Source organism: Mastigoproctus giganteus, chromosome 4, assembly GCF_048544385.1.
Source record: "Mastigoproctus giganteus isolate SK-2022 chromosome 4, ASM4854438v1, whole genome shotgun sequence".
Taxonomy (NCBI): domain Eukaryota; kingdom Metazoa; phylum Arthropoda; class Arachnida; order Uropygi; family Thelyphonidae; genus Mastigoproctus; species Mastigoproctus giganteus.
Window position 1 is genome coordinate 111263022 of NC_143578.1, and position 26942 is coordinate 111289963.

The 26942-nt window shown below is 37.4% G+C and overlaps 1 protein-coding gene across 1 annotated transcript in view; it reads right to left on the bottom strand.

Moving 5' to 3' along the window:
- Nucleotides 1-26942, bottom strand: part of LOC150086992 (uncharacterized) — a 99941-nt gene that overhangs the window by 17876 nt on the left and 55123 nt on the right. Inside the window, exon 4 of the mRNA XM_090371732.1 lies at nucleotides 2124-2285. Coding sequence (XP_090227858.1) covers nucleotides 2124-2285 — 162 coding nt within the window. The remainder of the gene's footprint in view (nucleotides 1-2123; nucleotides 2286-26942) is intronic.

Below are 26942 nucleotides of genomic sequence, written 5' to 3' on the forward strand. Positions count from 1 at the left end.
GGATTTTTAAGAGCCTTGGTTCCAGCACTGACAAATAAACTGATTGTGAAAACAGAAACCTTAAACTTTTAATATATTCACATCTTTGGGAAAGTTAATTACATGGGCAACCAAAGGCAAATGAAATTTCTTGTCCACTTCATCCTTGTTCAATTTATGTGCCTCTGTGTGTAACATCTGAGAAAAAGTAAGGATACCATCAGCATTTAGTGTATCTGATGCTTAATCCATTTAAAGTCTTCAACACTTCAATCAAGATCTTGAGGGTGTCTAGTTTTTCAGAACTTCATCCTAACATCATCAGTTGGTCCTACTGTATAGAATTTAAATACAGTCTCAGGCAATCATAGTCGCCTTTACGAAAGCAATAACCCTTCCCTTTACCCCTGATGGTAGTTACCTCTTTAAGTAAATCCCACTTCAGCACACTGTGATCACTGCCACCTAGCGGTTCCTTTATCTGCAGATTCTTGATGCATGAAGAATCACTACTGATAATCAGATCAAGAGAATTACTCCCTCTAGTTGCCTCCCAAACATGCTGCTGTAGAAAACAATCATCCAATAAATCCACAAAAGCCTTGCTAGTGTGTGAGTGACCAACCCACAAATTCCAGTCAATATCTGGGAAATTAAAATCCCCCATTATAAGACACTCTAATTTACTTGCCCACTATTTCTCTGCACAATTGCTCATTATACTCATCAGATTCATTAGGCTTATAACACACCTACTCTCGTTTTTCCTTTCTCAGTGCTTATGTCACACCAAACAGACTCAACATTGCATTGTCCACCAACATCAATTGGGTGCACCTCCTTAGATTTTATGTGTTTCTTAACTAACAGCATAACCCCCTCCCCCCCGTCTATCCTTTCTGTACACATTGTACTCCCCAAATTCCAGTTCTGCACTTCTTATGTCAGACACCATGTCTCTGATGTCTTGACTAGTAACTTCAAGTTCATCGAATTTATTAACTATAATCCTAGCATTGGTGTACATGCACCTTGGTTATTGGGGTTTTTTTTTTTTTTTTAGGAGCATTAGCAACTAAGGCCATATCCCGGAGCAATAGCTCTGGGATATGTGGTGGTCATTCCCTGACCTTTCCGCATCCTCCGTATTTGGTGGTGACGGGCTCGAACCCCGGTCTAATCAAGACGCGTGTGCTATGCACTGCTGCTCCTTTGCACCTGGCTACTTGTTCCACTATGACTCCCAGCAGTCCTGGAAATTCCCATTGCCTTGCTTTCCAATAGAAGTATTAATATTGTAAATAATTAATATTTTCTTAGTTCCATAACATCTAAATATTTAGGAATTTTGTAAACAGAATTGAGGAATGAGTATAATTCTCTTTTTTTTTTTTTTTTTTTTGTGCAGTTCTGTGGACATTACGTCTTGGTTTAATTCCTTCTAGGGCAATGACCCTTTTCTTCAAGTACTTAAATTTGTCCAACAAAACACTACAGTATATCCATTTTATTTTTTCTCTCTCTCTGCACGCATCACCAGCTATGGTCAGGTCTGCCTACACCACAATACATATTACGTAATGTCCACAGAACTGCACAAAAAAAAAAATTAGAATTATACTCATTCCCCAATTCTGTTTACAAACTTCCTAAATATTTAGATGTTCTGGAACTAAGAAAATATTAATTATTTACAATACTTATATGCCAATTTAGTATCATTACAAAGCATCTGAGCCAGTAAAAGTTTTATTAAAATTTTGCAAAGTAATAATAATAAACACCTATTAGTGTTTTTCTCCACCAGGCATATTGATAGTTCCACCATATAAAGAAACAACCTATTTCTCTCATGGTATTAACTATTTTAATTAAATCAAATTAATCAATGATGTATCAATAAAAGTTAAATGGAATATGAACATGCAGTTTGCATTTATAAATCAGGACAGTTGAATACGATTGCTTACCTACAGATTAGCCAAGTGCATAAGTAACTAGTAGAAATTTATAAGTAACAGGACTAAATCAAGAAAACCTTAGCATCAATACTGCTTCTCCTGAATATATCAGAAAAAATTAAAATAAGTGTTCAAAAATGCATTTTTAACAGTAGAATTTGGCACAGCTTAAGATATACTTACTTTGACAATAAGTTTTTCCTGTACATGCACTTATAAGAGGTTGTGGGGTACACACGAGTCCTTCTGTAATTTGACACTCTATTGGCTGATTTGAATTGGATTGCAGCTCTTGCTTAGAGAGAAGTTTCCTTTTGCCATTCGTGGATGCAACTCTAAAAGGTTCTGTGGGAGAGTTAAGAAATTTTCTAATGGCTATTATAGTTAGCTGCCCTTTCCCCTTAAATGTACTTTTTAATTGTCACACAAAGTTACAGAAGAAAATTGATTTCAATACTGTTAATATGTGCAGTAAAAAGACTTGTCTTGTAAATCAAAAATATGGACAAAGTGTATTTAATGCTAATATTTACCTTAAAGTATCACCTCACAGTTTCTGCACCCCATAAAGTATGAAAAATGCATATTATTCATCCTAAGTATTCTAATGCTTGCAACATTGTGCCTTGATTTTTACTAACCTTTCTTTTGGTAGGATATAATTCACTACATTTGACTGTGCTTAATAAGAAGTGCAAGAAAATTTTGTATATATGGGTCACAAGTTCAAAATACTGAAAGGAAAAAAAAAGTTACGTACATTTGCAATGTAATGATGGAATAGATGAAAATCAGAATAGTATTTACAACCAGAGAAACACTCAAATAGCAATTTAGTAGCATTACAGAGCACCTGAACTAGTAAAAAAGTATAACATATATTAAAATGAGGGTTTGGAAGCTTAAAGCTTTACAATGACAAAAAGAATTAATTTTAAGTCATTCTGATGTATAATAGAGAAAGCTATTACCCTTATTGGGAACTCAAAGAAAACATTACAGTCAAAGCAGGCAGTTGCAATGTTGCATAAAAAGATTTAAGAAGTTAATCGTGGAGTTTCAGTTAGCGGTAATGAACAAAAATGTTAAAACTTCAAATTACTTACAAATGGACACTAGTAAGAATTTGAATTACATCAGTAGGATATTGATCTGCAATTCTTATGCTTAATATTTTTCTTTTATTGTTATTTAAAATAAATTCTATACAAACAGCATGTAAACATATCTTACAATTGCTGTATTGAGAATAAAATGAAATAAGTCCAGAAATGTGGTTGCATAAAAAAAAGCATTCTTAATTTCTTTCAAGAAGACAGCAATACCTAAGTCTTTAAGTTTTCCACATGCTCATTTAAAATAATTATACCAGTGGTTAGAATTTGAAAATAACTGATGGTCCCTAAGAGGATGAGGTGGCATTTAAAACCAATAATACCTAATAGAATAAACATGGTGCATCACAACTGAGCCCATTATTAATTTATGAAAGTAAGATCCAAGTAATTTCTACATTACTCAGTTTAAAATGGGCTCACTCACCATTAATAATAGCTTTTGAATTATTGTCCAGTTTCAGTATCTCATAAATGAATTCTGAATACTTTCATTTTAATGTAACCCTTTGCTGAAGAAGACCAGAAATGCAATGCATATTCAACAATAGGAATATTTGCTAACTTGTAATTAAAGATTTAGCTTCATGGAAGTTTTTCCTAATTCTTTTAATCAAACATATTCTTTTAGAAGATGTATTTGTGATTGTTCTTATATGGATTCCACAAGAACTGTTATGAGTAATATGAATATCCAAATCAACTGAATCATTTACCCTTATTTTTATAAAGATGATTAATAATATATTTCTTATATGATTCAAAGATTGACATTATCCCATTCTTGGTAACCCAGAATTAAACTAACTAAATAAAACAATCCTCTATATAATTTAACATCATCAGCATAGATGAGAATAGAAAATTTATCTACTGATTTATACCTGTAGATATTGTTAAACACAAAACCAAACAGTAGTGGAACACCATTAGTAATGGAAATAAATCAGATTTTGACAGATTTTCAGTTACTGTAAATATTTGCTTCAAAAGGTGGTAGTATTCATGTGTCTATTCTGATATTCCTTGATACACTCTGGCTAAAAATCTCTTTGCCATCTGTTGCCTCTATCATTCTCCCAACTACACCAGCCACTTGGAACTCCCTTAACAGTGAAGTAATTTTCACAACTCCAACTGCCCAAGATACTCAGGCTTTTGCAATTATTAATGACCTCCAAAGCTTATTCACTTATTCTACCAGAATACCAAACAATCCTAACTGCACACCCAATACTCTTTATCTTTACCTCACCAACAACCCTTCAAAGTATACTATCAATGTCAGTGGTCCTAGACACACCCTAAATCACAACTTGTTGGCGTTTCTTTTCCAATGAAGCCTCACTCTCTTTCTCTGGCCATTCTGAACCTCGTGTTTGGCATTACAAGAATGTGAAATGTCTACTCCACTGTTCCTTGGTTGGATTGCTGTTTTAAATCTTCTGATCCCAATGTTTTATTATTATTATTATTATTATTAGCCATATAGTACAAGGAAGCCTGAGGCTTATGCTGTACTAGGCAAGAGAGAGTCAGAAGTAAAAGGGAATCACCAAGAAAGAGAAGAATGATGATATCCAGCTCAGGACCCTGGGTGTGCCAAGCCCATACTCACCAGATGTGAGCCCCTGGAGTTGATTTGTGCAGATTGTGTCAGTGAAATTATTCTTATAGGGATGAAATTTTTTATTCTACATTCCACCTAGAATGTCCTTTATTTAAACCTTGGTTTTCCAGATAAGAAGTAGCATATTGCAATTGACTTGCATTCAGATCTCCTGCCTACATTAAAGCTCAACGATGGTAAAACAGTTACGTGCTCATTCTAATTTCAAGGCATGAGCAGTATCACATTATCTGTGTACACTTTCCCCATAAAACTATATGTAGGAGTCTTGTGGTAAGTTAGTAATTGATATATCAGGATGATAGACACAGTAACAATATCTGTCATCTGATGATTGAATCAATACCCTTGTTGTGGACTAACATCTTTTAGCAATGATGTTAGACTCCCCAGCTTCACTGCTATAATTTTCCCAGTTGTAACTATTGTTCTATTTGTATTTGCTCTCTAGTTATATATACATAATTAATCATACTTATCTAATCGTAACACTCACTGTTATGAGTAATACCATTTCTACTTTCCATTACTTACTTACCATTTTTAACCTTTCCACAGTAACTGGACCCAAAAAAAATAATTTTGACATCATATACAGCAGGGGTGGCCAACAAGTTGATCGCAGCTTTAATTTTGGTCGATCACGACGAATTTTAAATTTATACAAAAAATAGATTAGTTAAAATCTAAATGTTATTGTTGCATAATAATACAAATATTATTATTACAAATCTGTTGAATCACGTGACTACTCTTGTTGTCAAGCAAAATAACTGGACAGTACTTATACGTTAATTTAATACCCTTTGATTTAAAATGAATACTGCAAAAAAGAGTAAAACGTATAATTTTCATCAAGAGTGGGAACCAGAATACTTTTTTGTAACGATAAAAGAAAAATGTTGTTTGATTTGCAACACTTTCGTGGCTATACCCAAAAAAAAGGAAATTTAGAAAGGCACTCCATGGTAAATACCAATTGGATTTTCAGCTTAATAGTGACCTTAGAAAAAATAAATTAAAAGAACTTAAATCCAGATTATTCGCACAACAAAATTTCTTTGTGACACCTAACTTACAATCCAAAGCAGAAACTGTAGCGTCATTTTTTTTTTTTTTTTATGAGAACCCCAAACACGAGAGGTATTGGAACCTATAGTACTTAGTACCGTGCTTGGGTTGGAGGTTGAGAAGACGAAAGAAGATATTTGTTGATATTGGACTTGAACTTCTGTAGATTGTAATTTTCAGGAAATACGTATGAAGGAAGGTTGTTCCAGAAAACGGCAGTTGAATGAATAAATGAGGAAGATGAAAAGTTGGTTCTGTGGGTTTGAAGTTGGACAGTAAATGGATGTTGGCTGGTGGCAGCACGTGTTTGGACTGTTTTGAAAGAGAGAGCAGGAATTATAGAAGCCAATTCAGAAGAACAGTGCCCATGGAAGTATCTGTAGAAGAGGCATGCAACAGAAACAGTGCGTCTATGAGAAAGCGAGTGGAGAGACTCTGTTAGAGATGAATCATTAATTAACCTAACTGCCCTCTTCTGAATGGAATCAAGAAGTCTGAGAGAGGTTTTGGGGGCACCACCCCAGATGTGGGAACAATATTCCATGGCAGGGCGGATTTGCGATTTATACAGAGTGAGCAGCTGTTTGGAAGAAAAGTAACGCAGAGAGCGAAAGAGAAAACCAAGTTTTTTAGATGCAGAGGAAGCAATATTTGTAATGTGCTTGTGCCAAGAGAGATTAGAAGTCAGGGTAATCGTCAAAAGAGATATATCATTTTGCCTAGAAATCGGAGTGTCACTAAAGATAAGCATAGGAGCAGAAGAATCCTTTTTGCGAGATATAAGACAAGATTGAGTTTTAGAAGGGTTGAAATCAACTAAGTTGTCTTTGCCCCACTGGAGAATTACCTGAAGATCGGCATTTAAGGAATTGGCAGCAGATTTTCGAGAACTTGAAGCTGATTCAGCTGGACAAGGTTTCTCAAAATGGAAAGTTGAATGCAATGTGCTATCATCGGGAAAACTATGGATAGGATTTCCAGTCAATGGAAGAAGTCTCATTGATATACAAGAGGAAAAGAGTGGGGGAAAGAACTGAACCTTGGGGGACACCGGCATTAGTGGAGAAGTTAGAAGACAGAGAGCCATCTACCATCACCCTCAGTGAGCGATCAGAGAGAAAACTGGATAACCAATTACTAAAAACAGTTGGCAAACCATAAGATGGAAGCTTGTTTAGAAGACCTTTATGCCAAACACGATCAAAAGCCTTTGAGATGTCAAGAGCAACTACTTGTGTTTCACCAAACCTTTCCATTGAATTAGTCCATAAATGGGTAACATAAGCCAGAATATCACCAGTGGATCGACACTGACGGAATCCATACTGGCAATCGTTGATCAGATGGAAGGTTTCTAGGTAGTTTAAGAGTTGGCGGTTAATTGATTTCTCCATTACTTTAGAAAGAGTAGAAGTAATTGCAATGGGACGATAATTGGAAGGGAGGGATTTGTCACCCTTTTTAGGAACTAGCTGGATATGAGCAAATTTCCAAGCAGAAGGAAAAACACCTTTGGAATAAGAAAGTGAAAAAAGGCGGCAAAGAATAGGAGTAAGTTCAGGAGCACAGGTTTTGAGAACAAGTGGAGAAATACCATCAGGACCTGGAGCTTTCTTAGCATCAAGATTCATCAAAATCCTTCTGATATCCTTTTGACGGAAGACCACAGGAGGCATTGAATGGAGCGCGTTATGAATGGTGGGAGGTGTTTTACCAAGATCATTAATACATGAGCTGGAAGAAAAATGGGATGCTAGCAGGTCAGCTTTATCCTTGGCTGAAGTGACAACAGAACCATCTGGTTTGGACAGAGGTGGGAGCAGAGATGGGCAAAAGTTGTGGCCAATAGCTTTGGCAAGAGACCAGAATGCTCGGCTACCATTAGGGCAAGAAGCAAGTTTTCTACTCTTAGCCTGTTCAAACTCTAGTTTCGACTGATTAATAACTGCTTTACAATTGTTACGAGCTTTGGTGTAGGCAGAAAATGAAACTGAAGAATTAGCAAGAAGCCAATTACGATATGCAACATTCTTCTCTTGGACAGCCTTAGCACATTTATTGGAAAACCAAGGTTTAGATAAAGGACGAGATTTTAAAGTGGAGTGTGGGATAAAGGATTCCATTCCTGCAAGAATAATTTCACTGACACGATCTGAGCAAACGTTGACATCAGAAGTTTTGAAACAGTAATCAGACCAAGGAAAAGAAGAAAAGAAGTCTCGCAGGTCATCCCATTTTGCATTCTTGTAATGCCAAACAATACGAGGTTGGGAATAGCCATGAGATAAAGGTTCCATTGGAGAAGAGACAATCACCAAGTTGTGATCTGAAGTGCCTAAAGGACCTCTCACTTCAACCTTGTACTTAGAAGGGTTGTTTGTGAGAAAAAGATCAAGCGTATTGGCTGTATGATTAGGATTGTCCGGTATTCTTGTAGGTAAATGAACAATCTGTGCTAGGTCATTAGTAATTGCAAAAGCCTCAGCATCTCGACCTGCTGGGTCGGTGTGACTAGAAAACGGAAGCCAGCTGGAGTTGTGAACGTTAAAATCACCAAGGAAAATTACCTCACTGTTAGGAAAGTTGGACTGGAGAAAGGCAAGTTGCAAAGAGAGGAAGTCAAAGAGCTCCATGTGATTAGTGGAGTTGGGAGAAGGGTAGAGACAACAGATGAATTTTACACAATGAGGTAGAGAGATTTTAAGCCAGAGAAGATCAAAGAGAGGAGATTCCAAATTGCTAAGTCTCTGACAGGGAATATCAGAACGGACATATGCACAAGTACCACCTTTGAGGCGAAAGGAATCATACAGCAAATAATTTGGACTTCTGTGATGAGCAGTAGTTGAATCAACTGATAACTGAGATTCAGTCAGAAAAAGTACATGGGGTTTGGAAGACTGCAAGTGGAAATGGACATCGTTGAGATTGGAATTGAGACCACGTATATTTTTGAAATGAATTAGGAAGTCCTTGGGAGGTTTAGATCTTTTCACAGATAAGCTTGCTCTATTATTTTGACAATTCATGGTGTATTCAATAGTAAGAAAAGTGTGTGGGACATGCTGTATGAAGTAATGAAATGTTTGGATATGGCGCACACGTGGTAAGAATATACCCAGATCCTTGACATAACGTGGCCTCGACAATGCTCCCCGCATACACACTACTCGGACTCCCTCCAGTCACTATCTGGCAGAGTAGAGGTAGCAAGGTTATACACTAGCTGATCCGGAAGCCTCCTAGAGAGTTACCAATAGGTTTGGTCCGGTGTACTATCTAGCGGCCGGCCTGCGAACACCGTTTTAGAGCTGTACCCTCGAAATGTAAGGAATATTGGATCTCGCCACGACATTCATCATAACCTCAAAAATCATCAATCATACTGCATGATGGAAGAGATAGGGAAGGGTTGGCCGGAACTTAGCTCTAGAGACTAAACATGGGTTCCACCACTTCAAGCCTCCAATAAGCAAAGTGGTGGTATTTCACCGGTTGATGAGAGTCATCTACCACCTAGTACTGCCTGGTAACATAGAGGGGCGGCGTTCCTCCATGTGGTGTGGGCGCCACACCTCGACCCCTGCTTACGTTGGTTCACACCTGGGTGGTCACCCGCCATGTACTTGTGCATGAAGGTTATACCCAGGATTACTAACAGTCCCACCATCGTGAAGGTGCAAGCAGAGGATTTGGCTGTCATAGACCTTCCGGACTTCGCCGAAATTGGGTCCACTTGACTTGAGTGTCACCCGAATATCAATTTAAATTGAGTCATCTTGCAAACAAAAATGCAAACCATTTTCTGATGGTCAATTCATCAAAGACGCATTTTTAGAAATAACAGATTCTCTTTTTGAAAATTTTAAGAACAAAAATGAAATTAAGTGCTCTTCAAGATCTGCAATTATCTCGAAATACTGCAATGCAACGTAAAAATGTGAGCAAACAATTGTGTGCTCGTTGCTAATTGTGTGTCCTTTTCTTTACAACTGGATGAATCTACAGGCATCAGTGATACAGCTCAATTGCTCGTTTTTATTCGTATTGATGATTCTACCACTAAAGAACAACTGCTGGGTATGGTTTCGTTAAAAGAAAGAACTAGAGGCCTTGATATTTTTAACGCATTCAAAAATTTTATTGAAAAAATTAAATTACCACTATTTAAGTTTGTATCAATAACAACAGATGGAGCCAAAGCAATGACGTGGCATCTTAATGGATTCATTGCATTGTGCCAAAAGGATGATGAATACCCAGATTTTTTTGAGTTACCACTGTATCATCCACCAACAAGTGTTAGCCAGCAGAAGATTAAATGCTAAAAGTGTTATGGACATTGCTTTCAAAATCGTGAATTCCATCAGGACAATCTCTTCAAAGGAGACTTTTCAAAATGCAACTCGATGAAAAAGAACCAGTCTGATTTTACACACAGATGTGAAGTGGCTGAGTTGGAGTAAGTTTCTACAGAGATTTCAAAATTTGCCGATCAAAGGGGAGATGATTATCAGCAGCTACAAGGTACAGAGTGGTTGTGTGATCTGGGAATTTTGGCAGATTTTACTAGTAAATTAAGTGATCTGAATTTGGAATTACAAGGAAAAAATAAAAATGTGGGTGACATGATTAGTAGTATTTCTGCATATAAATATCAATTTTTGGCAATGGCTAAGGAGCGTAAAGAAAAAATTTTCGATCATTTTGCAAAAATATCCTGTTTGAATTTATTAGTGTGAAATATGTTTCTAAAATTGAGAAAGTTGTGGATGATTTTGAAACCAGATTCGGTGATTTTAAAACAATTGACATTATTCAATATATTTCTTATCCATTTAATGTCGACTTAGATACGAAACAAATTGCAGAAAAAATCTGAGATTTGTCACATGGAGAAAATATTACATTGCGAAACCATATCTTCCTAAAAGCCAGATAATCAGAAAGAGACTTTGATGATATGTTTGCCAAGAAAAGCACCCAAATATCAAAAATGCAGTGAACTTTAAATTCCTGTTGTGGTTCCACATAGCTATGTGAAGTTTTAGGACAGCTTGTGGGGCTCTTGATATTCAGGAGTTTTGTTGGATGATTTTTCCCATTGTACAAGGCAAGTTAGGCCACATCGTTAGAACATACACGTCTGGAAGCCTCATTTTAAAAAGGATGCGGATCTCTTGGAACAGGTGCAGAGAAGAGCAACAAGATTAGCCAGGAAAAAGGGTGCTTTTGCCCCATAAGCTGGAAACTAGGTACTTATAATGAGATCTGATTGAAGTGTTTGTAAGGCCTTAAATAGATTGGATGAGTTAAGTGCAGATGGCATACTAACTCTTTCTTGGACAACACACACACACACATAAGGGGACAAACTTAAATTGAAAAGTAAGTTAAACTTCTATAAACTTGCTTCTTTGCATCATTTGTTGCAACTCTACTGCAGTTATGGATATAATTATTTACACTTAGTGTTTTTGAACAAAACAAAAAGTGAGAAATAATAACATGGTTGTTATATGCTGTAAACTTTGGTGTGTGAAAAATCAGCCTGCACAGTTGTTTATGTTAAAAGAAAAATTTCTTCTATGATCTGAAATATGGGTTTCAGCAGTTCACAACACTGGCTCCTTAAGTGAATAATATCCAAATTCTGCTTACCCTAAGAGGAAAAAATTATTCAAATGTTCCCTTGATATTTTTAGGATACCTGAGAGATGGATCCTATTCTTAGTGAAAAAGACTAATAGTAGCTGTAATCTCCAAGCTGAACTCTTGGAATACTCATTCCTGGAGGATCCCCCCACCCCCAGCTGACTCAGATTAGAGCCTACCCTGTTATTGTTCTCAAATAATCAAGTTCACTTGGAGAGATTTCTTCCAATGGAAATACTCTTAAACCATTCAAGTCTCCTGTGACTTCTTTAGATTTGTAAGAAATAAGAATTAATGCAAGAATTATTGCACGATTTTACATCCAGATTTTCTCTAAGCCACACCCCTGCAAAACTCTTGAACAGTAGGACATGCTGTGAGAAATGAAATCGAAGTCACTTTCCAAACCTTCACCATCACACGTTTGAATCCATAAAAAGTGGCACATGCTTTGACACAGATGCCACTAATCTTTATGTAACTTTCTCTTTTGGGCTGTCCTTGGTATATCTGCACCATAGCTCATTCAATCATCATGGAGGAGTGAGTGTGGCCAAGTTCAAAGCAAAAATTGGATGGTTACCTTGGGAAACAGTATGAATATTCTGGATCCCCCCCCCCACTCCTTTTGGCCAAATGCAGAAAACATCTGCTTCCTTTCATCACTTGGCTTTAACTATTAACAATGTCCCTTTAATGCAGGCATGGGCAACCTGCATCCCTCCATGACTTCTTGTATTCCCTGAATACTATCATGATCCTTATGTGTATTTATGTCATAAGAAATTTACAGTAATTCCATGTGTCTAGTGGAAATAAGTCATAAGGTTTAGGCTGTAAATTTTAATATTAGGTATCCATGTTTTCCTTACAAATTAGTAGACATAGCAATGTGTGGTACCACAATTGTAATTAATGAATTTAATTCTTCATTAATTAAGTCTACTCTAAATTAATATTTTGGAATTTCTTGAAATCAGATAATAGTTCTTTATTGAAATCCAATTTTTCTGTTTATGTGCCATGAATGATTTTCTATATTTTTTATAAATTTTTAAAATTGAATTTTAAGTAAGACATCTTTTATCACTGCAGCATTGAATTGTATAATTCAGTTATCAGTTTATGATACCCATGGATGAAAAAAAAGCAGTTGGTTCATCTCAGCAGGTTTTTTTTTTTTTTGCAAAATCTGAGCTAAAGTTTTACAACTTTGAAAAGCTACTTGGAAAGTTTATATATATTATTTGGTAATGGAGTACCCCATCTGGTAATAAATTTTTTTTAAATTTTGTATTTATACACGTCACACTTGGGAAATCTCAACAGATGCTGTCAGCTGGTTATTAATTTCAGTGCTGCAAAATTTATGTTAATTTCTTTTTTTAATAATCCCCATGATAGCTTTATTCAAAAAAGGAAAGATAATAGATGAAATGAGAACATTTCAGAAAAGATGGACCATCAGAACTTTTTTTGTTGACGTGAAAAACAACCAAGCATTCTGCCTATGATAAATTTCAAGGATAGATTAGAAAGCTCAAAGTAGAAAATCTAATGCAACATATTGGAAAGCTGGATACACTTATTTTTAATAGTGGTAAAGTTGCCAAGCATTCCAAAAACTACACTGATGGATGAAATATTTTGAAAACATCAGCTTGCCTCCTCACAGAACTATAATGAGACATGTTGAATAAATTGCAACTGATTTAGAGCAGTGCTACTCAAAGCATGGTCTGCAACAAATTGGAAATTTGTTGCAGACCATGGAATTGGAACCAATTGGAATTGCAAACCAACAAATTGGAAATTTGTTGTGGACGTTACTGGTCCTTCACCACAGATAGTTTGAGAAGCACTCATTTAGAGGACAGCTTAGCAAATCAATCTTCAGAATTTCATTCAATTTTGCTGGCTACTAAATCGATATATTAGATTCAGCTCGACTTGCAGTTCATAATGCTTTCAAACACTAAAAGACTATTACAGGCAGTAGCGCTGTGTTCCTATGTGCCACCAGTAAGCAAAATAAAATTTGCCATCCTAAATGTTGAATACTGATAAGTGTTAACCAATCAGATAACAATATTGAAAAAAATTCAGTGCCTGTAAGTGACGCTTACCTTGCCTACCCGCTTGTGGCAGCCCTGGGTTACAGGAATTGATGATATCTTTGAAGAAGTAAAGGCAGCAATGAAAAATTTTAATCTTTCTTTTGATAAGCTCATAAATGTGAAAACAGATTGGGCAGAAAGTCGGTTTAATTTCCAGAATAAAATTCGAATTAGCTTCTCTCAACTTAGCAGAGAAAGAATTTTAGCACATTTCACCAGAAGAATTTGTGTGCAAGGTCAGTTATATTTGAAAATGTTATGTGTATATTTGTTTCTAGCATAAATTTTATAAAATCATGAGCACTCAATTTAAACAATTCTTGAAGAGCTTATCTGCTACTGTGGGATTCATTGGTTAAGTAAATAAAAAATGCTATGATTTTATAGCCTTAAGAGAAAAAATTTGTATCTTTTTGGAAATGAAAAGCAGAATTGTCCCCAGAACTTAAAAGTAGTGACTGGGCTCAAGACCTTTTCTCATTGACATTACATCCCATTTAAATAATCTGAATTCAAAATTGCAGTTAATTCATAAACAATGAATTAACTCACATCAAAACCTTTCAAAGTAAAATTCAGCTTAGGAGTGGTGACACTTACCATTTCCCTATATTAGCCAATCACAATATGTTTTCTATGCTGATGAGCTAATGGTCATTGATAAAGAATTCATTTCAAGATATAACAACTTCGGAATGAAAGTGGATTTGAGCCTTTTTTCAAATCCACTTAATGTACATGTTGAGCTGGCAAGAAAGGAACTTCAGATGGAATTAATCAAACTGAAGAGCTTCTGAGACAAATAAATTTCATGATTGTTCTTTATTGCAATTTTATGCAAATCTTCCAGTAGAAGCCTTTCCAAAAATTGTGGAATTTGCAAAGAAGTATGCGTCGATATTTGAAAGTACAGTACCTATAACTGTGAACAACTGTTTTCTCAAATGAAAATTAAGTCAAAAAATATTCTGTACCAGGTTCATAATGTGTCCTGCGGCTAACATATTTAATGTGTTTTATATAACTAATGTGTTTTATATTTCAAGATATAACAACTTCGGAATGAAAGTGGATTTGAGCCTTTTTTCAAATCCACTTAATGTACATGTTGAGCTGGCAAGAAAGGAACTTCAGATGGAATTAATCAAACTGAAGAGCTTCTGAGACAAATAAATTTCATGATTGTTCTTTATTGCAATTTTATGCAAATCTTCCAGTAGAAGCCTTTCCAAAAATTGTGGAATTTGCAAAGAAGTATGCGTCGATATTTGAAAGTACAGTACCTATAACTGTGAACAACTGTTTTCTCAAATGAAAATTAAGTCAAAAAATATTCTGTACCAGGTTCATAATGTGTCCTGCGGCTAACATATTTAATGTGTTTTATATTTATGAGTCATCGGCAGGCGTTAAAGACATTTTAATTTTCAGATATTGATAAAATTCATGGATCATAATATAACAATGTTTTTATTTTATTAGTAATAATTACATATCAGTTACTGAAAGTATTGGTCTGTGATGACTATAGTAGGATATATAATTTTTACATTGAAGAGATTTTAGTTCACAACTAAATACACCATCTATAGTTGTTCCATTACGTGTAGTATTTATTGAAAGATCTGATGACATGTCCAAGTTGAAGAATGTTTTCATAAATTTACAGAACTCTTTTTCAGCCTCAGAGTTTAATTGTAAAGAAAAAAAAACAAAAGCACGGTTGAGTGGTGAAAAAAGGATAAATCGAGAAAGTTTCTTTCGTGTGAGAGCGACTAGAGTTTATTTTAAATCACACATGACGCGCAACATTTTGATGATGTTGCGAAGGAAATATGACATAATTTAATATTTTTCAAAATCTTCCCAGTAAAAATGTTTTTAACATCAAAACAGTATCAACATTGACTGACATACAGTTGAAAATAATTTGAGTTGCAACATCTAAGGTTCCTCTAAAATTCTGTCAGTACAAATTTTAAATGAATAAAAATTATATAATTTTATTCTTACATTGCAACCTCACATACTGGAGGCCTTTTTGTTTTATTTTTTTATGGTCCAGCAGGCTCCCAAAAGTTCACTGACAGGCAATGGTGAAAAAATAGGAAAATAATTAATAATTTATTACACTATACAAGTCTACAGTTTAATAAAGAATGTCTTGTATTTTATTTCATGTTTAATTATGGAATTTGGTAGAAAATTAGTTAAAGCTGCAGTCGTGCCTTGAAAGTTTGTTTTGGGATTTATTGGGCGCATCGGCAACTATGACCATAGTGCGCCATACATATGATAATTATGCATGCCATTTCTTCTCAAATAGAGAAGATTGAAAAAGGAACCAGAAAGTATTTTTTTTTTTTTTTTATAGCTAACTAAAGGACGTGATATACTTTAATAATCTTGAGAAAGTTATATATGCTTGTTGAAAGTTTGCATTGCTCACAGCAAACAAAGGGTTGCCCATGTGCCTGCTTTAATGTGCCTCCCATCACAGTGTAGCGATTTAACCACTTGTCACTGATTTGGGGTGGTTTGTGTTCAGGTCCTATCATAAACTGGAGGAATATCTAAAGGCTACTTCAATCAGGACTGCAGGTTCCTGCATGACTTACCCTAGGATTTTCATCCCACACAGTATACAAAGACTGGTGAATACACACAATACCACATCTAATAATAAAACAATGTTGAAATATGCCAGAATTTGCTGGTGCACCTAAAAACAGATTGATCTTTTAATGCCATGCACTTCAGCATCATCCATGGTATGCTCTTGTTTGCTAATCTAGCCAAACATAACCCCAGGGGCTGACATCTGATGAGTATGGGCTTGGCACACCCAGGGTCCCGAGTCTCTCTCTCTCAGGATAACTCTAAAATTTTTTTTTTCACTGATGCAGCATAAGCCTCAGGCTTCCTTGCACTATATGGCTAGTAATAATAATAATAAAATTGAATTCTCCACTAAAAATATGCATGCACAGCTTGAGCTTTTAATGTTGGAAGTGAACAGCACTTGTCACCAAGCTTGTGCAAATATAATTCACTACATAGATGAATGTTAAACAAAGTACCACAGCTTTCCTTTGGCACAATTATCAAAAATGGTTTCTTTCAGCAGCATATTTGAGGCTGGTATGTTAAATCGCAGATCACAAAACTCTTCTCTTATTAACTTCCTTTCCTTGATTACACTGCTTCATTATTTCGAACAGAAATTAAGAATTTGTTATTTTAATTATATATTTGAGCCTACAGTAAGCTTTACTGATTGATTTAGTGGAATGGATTTAAGGTGTTTATATAGGTATGGCCATCTTAACATTGCTTCAAGTAAATTTTCAGCAGCACAATTGGGAAGCTAAACTATGCTGTCATTTAATAAGACCCAGTTATCAACAATGTGAACAGAAAGGACATACAGGATAGGAAGGAAGGAGGGGTTATGCTGTTAATTAAGAAACACACAAAATCTAAGGAAGTGCATCCAGTTGACATAGATGGAGAGTGCAATGTTGAGTCAGTTTGGTGTAACATTAGCATTAGCATAGGCATTTGATGAAAAAAAGCAAGCTTATGCAGCATCAGCCAAAAGAAAAAAATAATAAATAACCACTTCCACTTCACCCCTCAGTTCGTTCAAAATACCTGTCCAGCTGAGTCTGTTCCACCAACCAACCACCCGCTGGCTAGAGGCAAATTTCCTCACGTCTATCCTACATCTGTCTTTCCTCAATTTGAATTTATACCCTCTCAGGTGATTATTTTGAGCAAGAGGAAGAATCCCATCAGCATTGAGCATGCTCAAACCATTCAAGGCTTTATACACCTCTATCAGATCACCTCGCTGGTGCCTAGTCTCCAGACACTGTAATTTGCAAAACTTAAGCCTTTCTTCATAAGAGCACCCCTTTGTTCAATTCACTAATCTTGTTGCCCTTCTCTGTACTCATTCCAGCAGCTCTACATCCTTCTTGAAATGAGGCCTCCAGGCCTGTATACAGTACTCTAGGTGTGGCCTGACCATTGCTTTATACAAGGGAACAATCACCTCTTTATCCCTGCTAGAAAAATTTCTATATATCATTGACAATACACTACGAGCTACTCTTGCAGCCCGTCTGCACTGCTCAGAGAACTTCATATCTGCCTGCACAACCCCCTCCCCCCCAGGTCTGTTTCTCTACCACTGTCAGTGTAGTACCACAGAGTTCATACATTGCTCTGGGGTTGCTGTTTCCCATATGTAGTACTTTACATTTGTCAATGTTAAACTTCATTTGCCACCTCTCAGCCCATCTGCTCAACCTTTCCAGATCCTGTTGCAGCAGCGTAGTGTCCTTGACAACCCTGCCAACCTTCGTATCGTCTGCAAACTTGGACATTAAGCTTGATATACCATCATCAATATCATTTATAAATACAGAAAACAATAATGGACCCAACACTGAACCCTGAGGGACTCCACTAATAACATATGTCCACAATGAGCAGTGTCCATTGATTACCACTCTCTGTCTTCTCACCCTCAACCACCCCTTTATCCATAGCAGCAATTTTCCTCCAATGCCACACTGCTCCAATTTATGCAGCAGTCTTCCATGTGCAACAGTATCAAAAGCCTTTCTAAGATCCAAGTATATACTATCAAAGTTATTCTCTACATCCAGTTCTTTTGTGACTGCATCATAGTATCCAATCAAATTGGTCAGGCAAGACTTCTCCTTAACAAAACCATGCTGTGTCCGAGCTATAACTGAAGTCTTGTCTAGATAAACCTGCAGTGCTTCCATTAATTTTCCGGGAACAGAAGTTGAACTCACAGGTCTATAATTACTTGTGTCAGCCTTTGATCCTCCTTTGTGAATTGGAGTCACATTTGCACATCTCCAGTCCATGGGTGCCTCCCCTGAGTCCAAGGAAGCTCTCATAATTATGGCTAAGGGTTTGCTTACTTCCTTTGCTGCCTCCTTTAATATAACTGGATAGATCCCATCCACCCAGGTGCCTTTCTTGTGTTTATCTTCAACAATTTCTCCTCCACTTCACTCTCAGTTATTACAAGATTCTCTAGCTTACTGCCAGAGTTCAATACACCTCTGGCATTCCACTCGCTGAATAACTCCTCATGTGTGAATGTCGTTGAAAAATATTCATTTAGTTTGTTAGCTACCTGAGCAGGATCGTCAACAGTTGACCCATTGATATCCAGTGGACCAATCTGATTCATCCCCTTCCTTCTAGAGTTTACACAAGTAAAGAACTCTTTGCTGTTTTTCTTTGCATCCCTTGCCAAAGATTTCTCGTAATCTTCCTTCACCTGCCTAAGCTCCTTTGTAATTTGGTTACAGATCAACTTGTATCTATCATAGGCTTCTGTGTCACGTGTTAATTTGTATGTATCCCATGCATTTTTCTTCTCTGCCATATGTCTCATTAGTTCATCTGCCATCCATTTAGGCCTAAACCCTGAACAATATTTCTTAGTTGGTATGTAAAGCCTGGTAGCTTCCAAGATAAGTTCTTTGAATGCTTCCCATTTTGAATTTGCTGTTGGTAACATCATCAGTTGGTCCCACTGTATAGAATTTAAATACTGCCTCAGTCCATCATAGTTGCCTTTACGAAAGCAATAACCCTTCCCTTTACCCCTAATGGTAGTTACCTCTTTGAGTAAATCCCACTTCAGCACACTGTGATCACTGCCACCTAGTGGTTCATTTATCTGCAGATTCTTAATGCATGAAGAATCACTACCGATAATCAAATCAAGAGTATTACTCCCTCTAGTTGCCTCCCGAACATACTAATGTAGAAAACAATCATCCAATAAATCCACAAAAGCCTTGCTAGTGTGTGAGTGACCAGCCCCCAAATTCCAGTCAATATCTGGGAAATTAAAATTCCCCATTATAAGACTCTCTGATTTACTGGCCCACTCTATTTCCCTGTACAGTTTCTTATTATACTCATCAGAGTCATTAGGCCTATAGCACACTCCTACTCTCAATTTTGATCTCCCAATGCTTATGTCACACCAAACTGACTCGACACTGCACTGTCCAGCAATGTCGACTGGCTTCACTTCCTTGGATTTTATGTATTTCTTAATTAATAGCATAACCCCTCCTCCCTTCCTATCCTTTCTGTAGACATTGTACTCCCAAAATTCCAGTTCTGCATTCCTTATATCTGTGTGACACCACGTCTGAAATCCCAACAATATCTGCCTTTGATGTTTTGAGGAATACCTCAAATTCATCAAATTTATTTACTAAACTCCTAGCATTGGTGTACATGCAAGTATACATGCACCTGTTCTTTTTCTTAGCTACCCTAACACAACCCATGTGTTCACTTGTACCCCAATGATTCCCAGCAGTCTCTGAAATATCCTGCATCTTATTTTCCAGGCTGCTGCTCATTCCAATAGAAGCACTGCAAGAATCATTTTCACCTCTGTCAGTGGCTACTGTTAATCTATTAGTCCTTGTATCCCCCAATCTAGCAGTTTTCCGACCCACCTAACACTGCCTCGATAGCATCAGCAAACATTCTTCCACCCTTTCTATTTAAGTGTATCCCATCCCTGTAGAAGCAGTCTCTCCTGTTAACAAGTACAGACCAGGCTGAAAAAAAATTATACCCCTTGAGCCTTGCACAGTCTTTCCAGGGCCGAATTGATCTACAGGGCTCTCATCATATATTCCCTCCTATCGTGTCTGGGCAGAATTGCAGACACTTTCAAATTCAACCCTAATTCACGGCTTTTTTTCAACAGTGATCTGTACTTGTTAAGTAATTCCGCCGGTCTCCTACTTTTAATATCATTTGTGCCAACGTGTACAACTATATCGCCTTTTGTGCCCTTAAAAGATGATATCCGCTCTACAACGTCATCAACCTTTGCCCCTGGCAGACATACCCTGGTCCTGTTCCACCTATCCTTTTTAAAAAGCATGTTTCCTGTTTCCCTGACAGTAGATTCACCAACAACTACTAGTTCCTTTGGGACCAGCGCATTCTGCCATAAGTGCTGGAAAACAAAAATGAGAGTAGGAGTGTGTTATAGGCGAATGACTGATAAGTACTACGAATAACTACAGAGAAATCGTTTTTGCCAGTAAATCAGAGTGTCTTATAATGGGGATTTTAACTTCCCAGATACTGACTGGAACTTGTGAATTGGTCACTTGCACACTAGCAAGACTTTTGCTAGTGAATTTATTGGATGATTGTTTTCTACAGCAGCGTGTTAGAGAGGCAACCAGAGAGAATAATACTATTGATCTGATTATCAGCAGTGATTATTCATGCATTGAATTTGCAGATAAAGGAACCCACTAGGTGGCAGTGTCCTTGGACTCAGGTGAGGTCAACACAGACGGAAGATGTGCAAATGTATCCCCAATTCGCAAAGAGGATCAAAGGGAGACATGAGTGATTGCACACCTGTTAGTTTAACTTCTGTTTCAGGAAAACTAATGGAGTCACTGGTTAAAGAAGCATTACAGGATCATCTAGACAAGACCAGTAATAATTGAGACAGCATGGGTTTGTTAAAAATGTGGATGCAAAAAATAATTTTGATATCCAGAGCCGGCCATAGGGATTGTGGTGCAGGGCTGAAAAAAATAAACTCTTATTTATTCATTAAAGATACATGTTTTTTCAAATCTAAAAATAATTGTTAAAATAAAATAGAAAGTTTTACAGCAAATGATTTGAGTGAAAGTTTGGCCAATATTCGAGTGAAAGTGTAGCATGTAAACCTGCCCCAGGGGGTCTAGAAAATAGCTATTGAACGCCTTCTAACTCTCTTATGGTTTTGACTAAACTTTACATCCTGTAGTAGGATAATTTAAGCGATTTTATTAGTGCTAGAAGGAGACACAAAATAAAAAAACAATGTTTGCATTCAGCACGAGAATGAAATCCAATGTTAAATTTGCGACTTACTGTAAAGTACAATTTTTTTGAATCAGGGTTCAATGTAAGTAATAAAATTTAAGCTAATATTTTAATTTATTATAAAAAAACATCACCAGCATGGGAGCTAGGTGCAGTGCACACCCTGCAATATCCTTTCACCAGCTCTGTTGATATCATATACTTGGACTTCGGGAAAGCTTTTGATACTGTTGCACATGGAAGACTACTGTACAAATTGGAGCAGTATGGCATTAAGAGCATGTTTGCTATAATAGATAAAAGGGTGGTTGAGTGGGAGAAGACAGTGGTAATTGATGGATAGGCTGCAGAGCAGTACAGGAACAATGCAGACAGGCTGCCAGAGCAGGTCGGGGGGGGGGATCTTGTCAATGATATACAGGAATTTTGCTAATAGGGAGGAGGTGATTATACCTTTGTATAAGGTAATGGTCAGGCCATGCCTTGAGTACTGCATACAGTTCTGGAGACCTCATGTTAGAAAGGATGTAGAGTTGCTAGAACAAGTACAGAGAAGGGCAACGAAGGGGTGCTTTTACCAAGAAAGGCTTAAATTCTGAAAATTGTAGCATCTGGAGACTAGACACCTGTGAGGTGATAAGGTTTTAAATGGATTGAGCAGGCTCAATGCTGATGGCAGTCTTCCTCTTGCTCAGATTACAAACTTGAGGGGACATAAATTCAAATTGAGGAAGGACAGTTGTAAAATAGATATTTGGAAATTTGCCTTTACCCAGCAGATGGTTAATTGCTGGAACAAACTTCCATCTGTCGTTGTGGAAGTTGATAGCATAAATAAATTCAAAGGACTATACAAATTTTTAGAGCAAATCATTGTGTGAAATAGGATTATTTTATTTATTTTTTTTGACTGATGCTGTATAAGCTTGCTTTCTTGCATCATATGCCTCTACTAATGCTAATATGAAGACATATGCCAGGTTGTGGTTTTCTCACAGGAGGAACAAGCAAAGGTTTCCTCCATTATTCTGAAGTTGCATCCTTTTGAACATGATAACAAAAACCGTTTTATTTACCATTATGACATTCATACCTCTGTTCCGTTCATCACAGATTTTAACAGACTTCAACAATTGTTGCAAATCCCTTTCATGCTGCTTGTGAAGTCTGCCTCCAAATTTGATTTCACATACACCATTTCCAATTTGTCACACATTGGATTGAGGTTATGATCAGCACTGTCAGCTTGTTTTTCCAGTGCTAGCATCTTATACTCTTCACATTGCATCATTATGTTGAAACACTCAAAAGTTGTCAGTGCACATTCTCACAGCAGGACTATTCATTCGTTATACACAAAAATCAGCAGTGCAGTGCTGTGTCATGAAAAGCCTTTCACACACTATTACATTCTCATTATTGTACTTCACAACTGAAAAGATAAGTCATTTTCCTCTTCATTCTTCAGACCCATTCTTCCATTAGATTAAAACAGCATATACTATGATTTGTGCACCTCCGTAGCCAGGAGTGGCAGTGCGTAGCACATGCTTCTTGATTAGACTGGGGTTCAAGCCCATGACAACCAAATATAGAGGATGCGGAAAGGTCAGGGAATGACCACCGCATATCCCCGGAGCAATATGGCCTTAGTTGCTAATGCTCCTAAAACCCAAATAACAAACAAACAACAACTATGATTCATTATGTTCTTCCAATGTAATTGCAGCTTGCCATTGCCTTCTGTGATCATAAGTTTGTGATGCCGGTCATTTACAAAAATCATATGATAATGACAGCCTCTCTCCTAAACTTCCTGAGTAATGTACAGTTAAGAAGCTACACTTTTTTTTTTTTTTTGTGAGGCCTCTTATGTCAAAATATGCTGTTGATCACCTTATGATTCAACTTTTACATGATCTTTTTTCATCTACCCACTTCCACACAGAAGTCTATGGTAACTTCAGAGCCTTCAAAATTTGACAATACTAAATTCTACAATGTGCTTGGCACTCAACTATTTCTACGCATTAGAACTGACAGCTGTGCACCACTTGGCATTCTTCTTGAAACTGAACAATGTGCAATACAATTTAGATACAATATGCTACTGCAATCAGTATCATTAGCATAGTAAACTCCTGAAACAAGAAAGTTATCAGAAAAGTTTACAGGAGAGACTACAAGAATATCACTTGGATTCAAATGGGCAGTATGAGTAACCACAATCACAATGGTGACGATTTTACTATGATCACCTTAAAATATTTGTTTATAATTTGCATAGGAACAACTCAGCGTTCTTGTGGGCCTATATGAGAGCTTGAAGGACAGGGTGGATGCCCTCGAAGAAACTAAATTGAGGGGCCCATCAAGCTCTCAGTTGCCCACATCAACGCCAGAGCTTGCACTTGGGCATCACGTGACACAGAGGCAACCCCCAAGGCAGAATGCGCTCATCCCGAAGGAACTAGTAGTTGTTGGTGACTCTATTGTCAGGGAAACGGGGAACATGCTTTGTAAAAAGGATAGGTGGAACAGGACCAGGGTATGTCTGCCAGGGGCAAAGGTTGATGACGTTCTAGAGTGAATATCATCTTTTAAGGGCACAAAAGGTGATATAGTTGTACACATTGGCACTAATGATATTAAGAGTAGGAGACCGGCAGAATTACTTAACAAGTACAGGTCACTGTTGAACAAAAGCCGAGAATTAGGGTTGAATTTGAAAGTGGCTGCAATTCTGCCCAGACACGATAGGAGGGAGTATATGATGAGAGCCTTGTCGATCAATTCGGCCCTGGAAAGATTGTGCAAGGCTCAAGGGGTATAATTTTTTTCAGCCTGGACTGTACTTGTTAACAGGAGAGATTGCTTCTACAGGGATGGGATACACTTAAATAGAAAGGGTGCAAGAATATTTGCTGATGCTATCAAGGCAGTGTTAGGTGGGTCGGAAAACTGCTAGCTTGGGGGGAGACAAAGACCAATAGATTGACAGTAGCCGATGGCAGAGGTGAAAGAGATTCTTGCACTGCTTCTATTAGAATGAGCAGAAGCCTGAAAAACAAGATGCATGATATTTCAGAGACTTCTGGGAGCCATTGCGGTACAAGTAAACACATGGGTTGTGTTAGGCTAGCTAAGAATAGAAACAGGTGCAGATATACTTGTGTGTACAACAATGCTAGGAGTTTAGTAAATAAATTTGATGAATTTGAAGTATTGCTCAAAACATCAAAGGCAGATATTGTTGCGATATCAGAGACGTGGTATCACACAGATATAAGGGATGCAGAACTGAAATTTGGGGAGTACAACGTCTACAGAAAGGATAGACAGGATAGGAAGGGGGGAGGGGTTATGCTATTAGTGAAGAAACACAAAAACCAAGGAAGTGAAGCCAGTCGACATTGCTGGACAGTGCAGTGTTGAGTCAGTTTGGTGTGACATAAGCATTGGGAGATCAAAATTGAGAGTAGGAGTGTGCTATAGGCCTAATGACTCTGATGAGTATAATAAGAAACTGTACAGGGAAATAGAGTGGGCCAGTAAATCAGAGAGTCTTATAATGGGAGATTTTAATTTCCCAGATATTGACTGGAATTTGGGGGCTGGTCACTCACACACTAGCAGGGCTTTTGTGGATTTATTGGATGATTGTTTTCTACATCAGCATGTTCGGGAGGCAACTAGAGGGAGTAATACTCTTGATTTGATTATCAGCAGTGATTCTTCATGCATTAAGAATCTGCAGATAAATGAACCACTAGGTGGCAGTGATCACAGTGTGCTGAAGTGGGATTTACTGAAAGAGGTAACTACCATTAGGGGTAAAGGGAAGGGTTATTGCTTCCGTAAAGGCGACTACGATGGACTGAGACAGTATTTAAATTCTATACAGTGGGACCAACTGATGATGTTACCAACAGCAAATTCAAAATGGGAAGCATTCAAAGAACTTATCTTGGAAGCTACTAGGCTTTACATACCAACTAAGAAATATTGTTCAAGGTTTAGGCCAAAATGGATGTCAGATGAACTAATGAGGCATATGGCAGAGAAGAAAAATGCATGGGATACTTACAAATTAACACATGACACAGAAGCCTATGATAGATACAAGTTGATATGCAACCAAGTTACAAAGGAGGTTAGGCAGGCGAAGGCAGATTACGAGAAATCCTTGGCAAGGGATGCAAAGAAAAACAGCAAAGAGTTCTTTACTTATGTAAACTCTAGAAGGAAGGGGATGAATCAGATTGGTCCACTTGATATTGATGGGTCAACTGTTGATGATCCTGCTCAGGTAGCTAACAAACTAAATGAATATTTTGCATCGACATTCACACATGAGTTATTCAGCAAGGGGAATGCCAGAGGTGTATTCAACTCTAGCAGTAAGCTACAGAATCTTGAAATAACTGAGAGTAAAGTGGAGGAGAAACTGTTGAAGATAAACACAAGAAAGGCACCCGGGGTGGATGGGATCTATCCAGTTATATTAAAACCCTTAGCCATAATTATGAGAGCTTCCTTGGACTCAGGGGAGGTACCCATAGACATGAAATGTGCAAATGTGACCCCAATTCACAAAGGAGGATCAAAGGCTGACACAAGTAATTATAGACCTGTGAGCTTAACTTCTGTTCCAGGAAAATTAATGGAGGCACTGGTTAAAGAAGCACTGCAGGATCATTTAGACAAGACTTCAGTTATAGCTCAGACACAGCATGGTTTTGTTAAGGGGAAGTCTTGCCTGACCAACTTGATTGGATACTATGATGCAGTCACAAAAGAACTGGATGCAGGGAATAACTTTGATATTATATACTTGGATCTTAGAAAGGCTTTTGATACTGTTGCACATGGAAGACTGCTACACAAATTGGAGCAGTGTGACATTGGAGGCAAATTGCTGCTATGGATAAAGGGGTAGTTGAGGGGAAGAAGACTGAGTGGTAATCAATGGACACTGCTCATCGTGGACTAATGTTATTAGTGGAGTCCCTCAGGGCTCAGTGTTGGGTCCATTATTGTTTTCTGTATTTATAAATGATATTGATGATGGTATATTAAGCTTAATGTCCAAGTTTGCAGATGATACAAAGGTTGGCAGGGTTGTCAAGGACACTACTGACACTATGCTGCTGCAACAGGATCTGGAAAGGTTGAGCAGATGGGCTGAGAGGTGGCAAATGAAGTTTAACATTGACAAATGTAAAGTACTACACATGGGAAACAGCAACCCCAGAGCAACGTATCAACTCTGTGGTACTACACTGACAGTGGTAGAGAATGAAAGGGACTTGGGGGCAGATATGAAGTTCTCTGAGCAGTGCAGACGGGCTGCAAGAGTAGCTCATGGAGTATTGTCAATGATATACAGGAATTTTTCCAGCAGGGATAAGGAGGTGATTATTCCCTTGTATAAGACAATGGTCAGGCCACACCTAGAGTACTGTATACAGGTCTGGAGGCCTCATTTCAAGAAGGA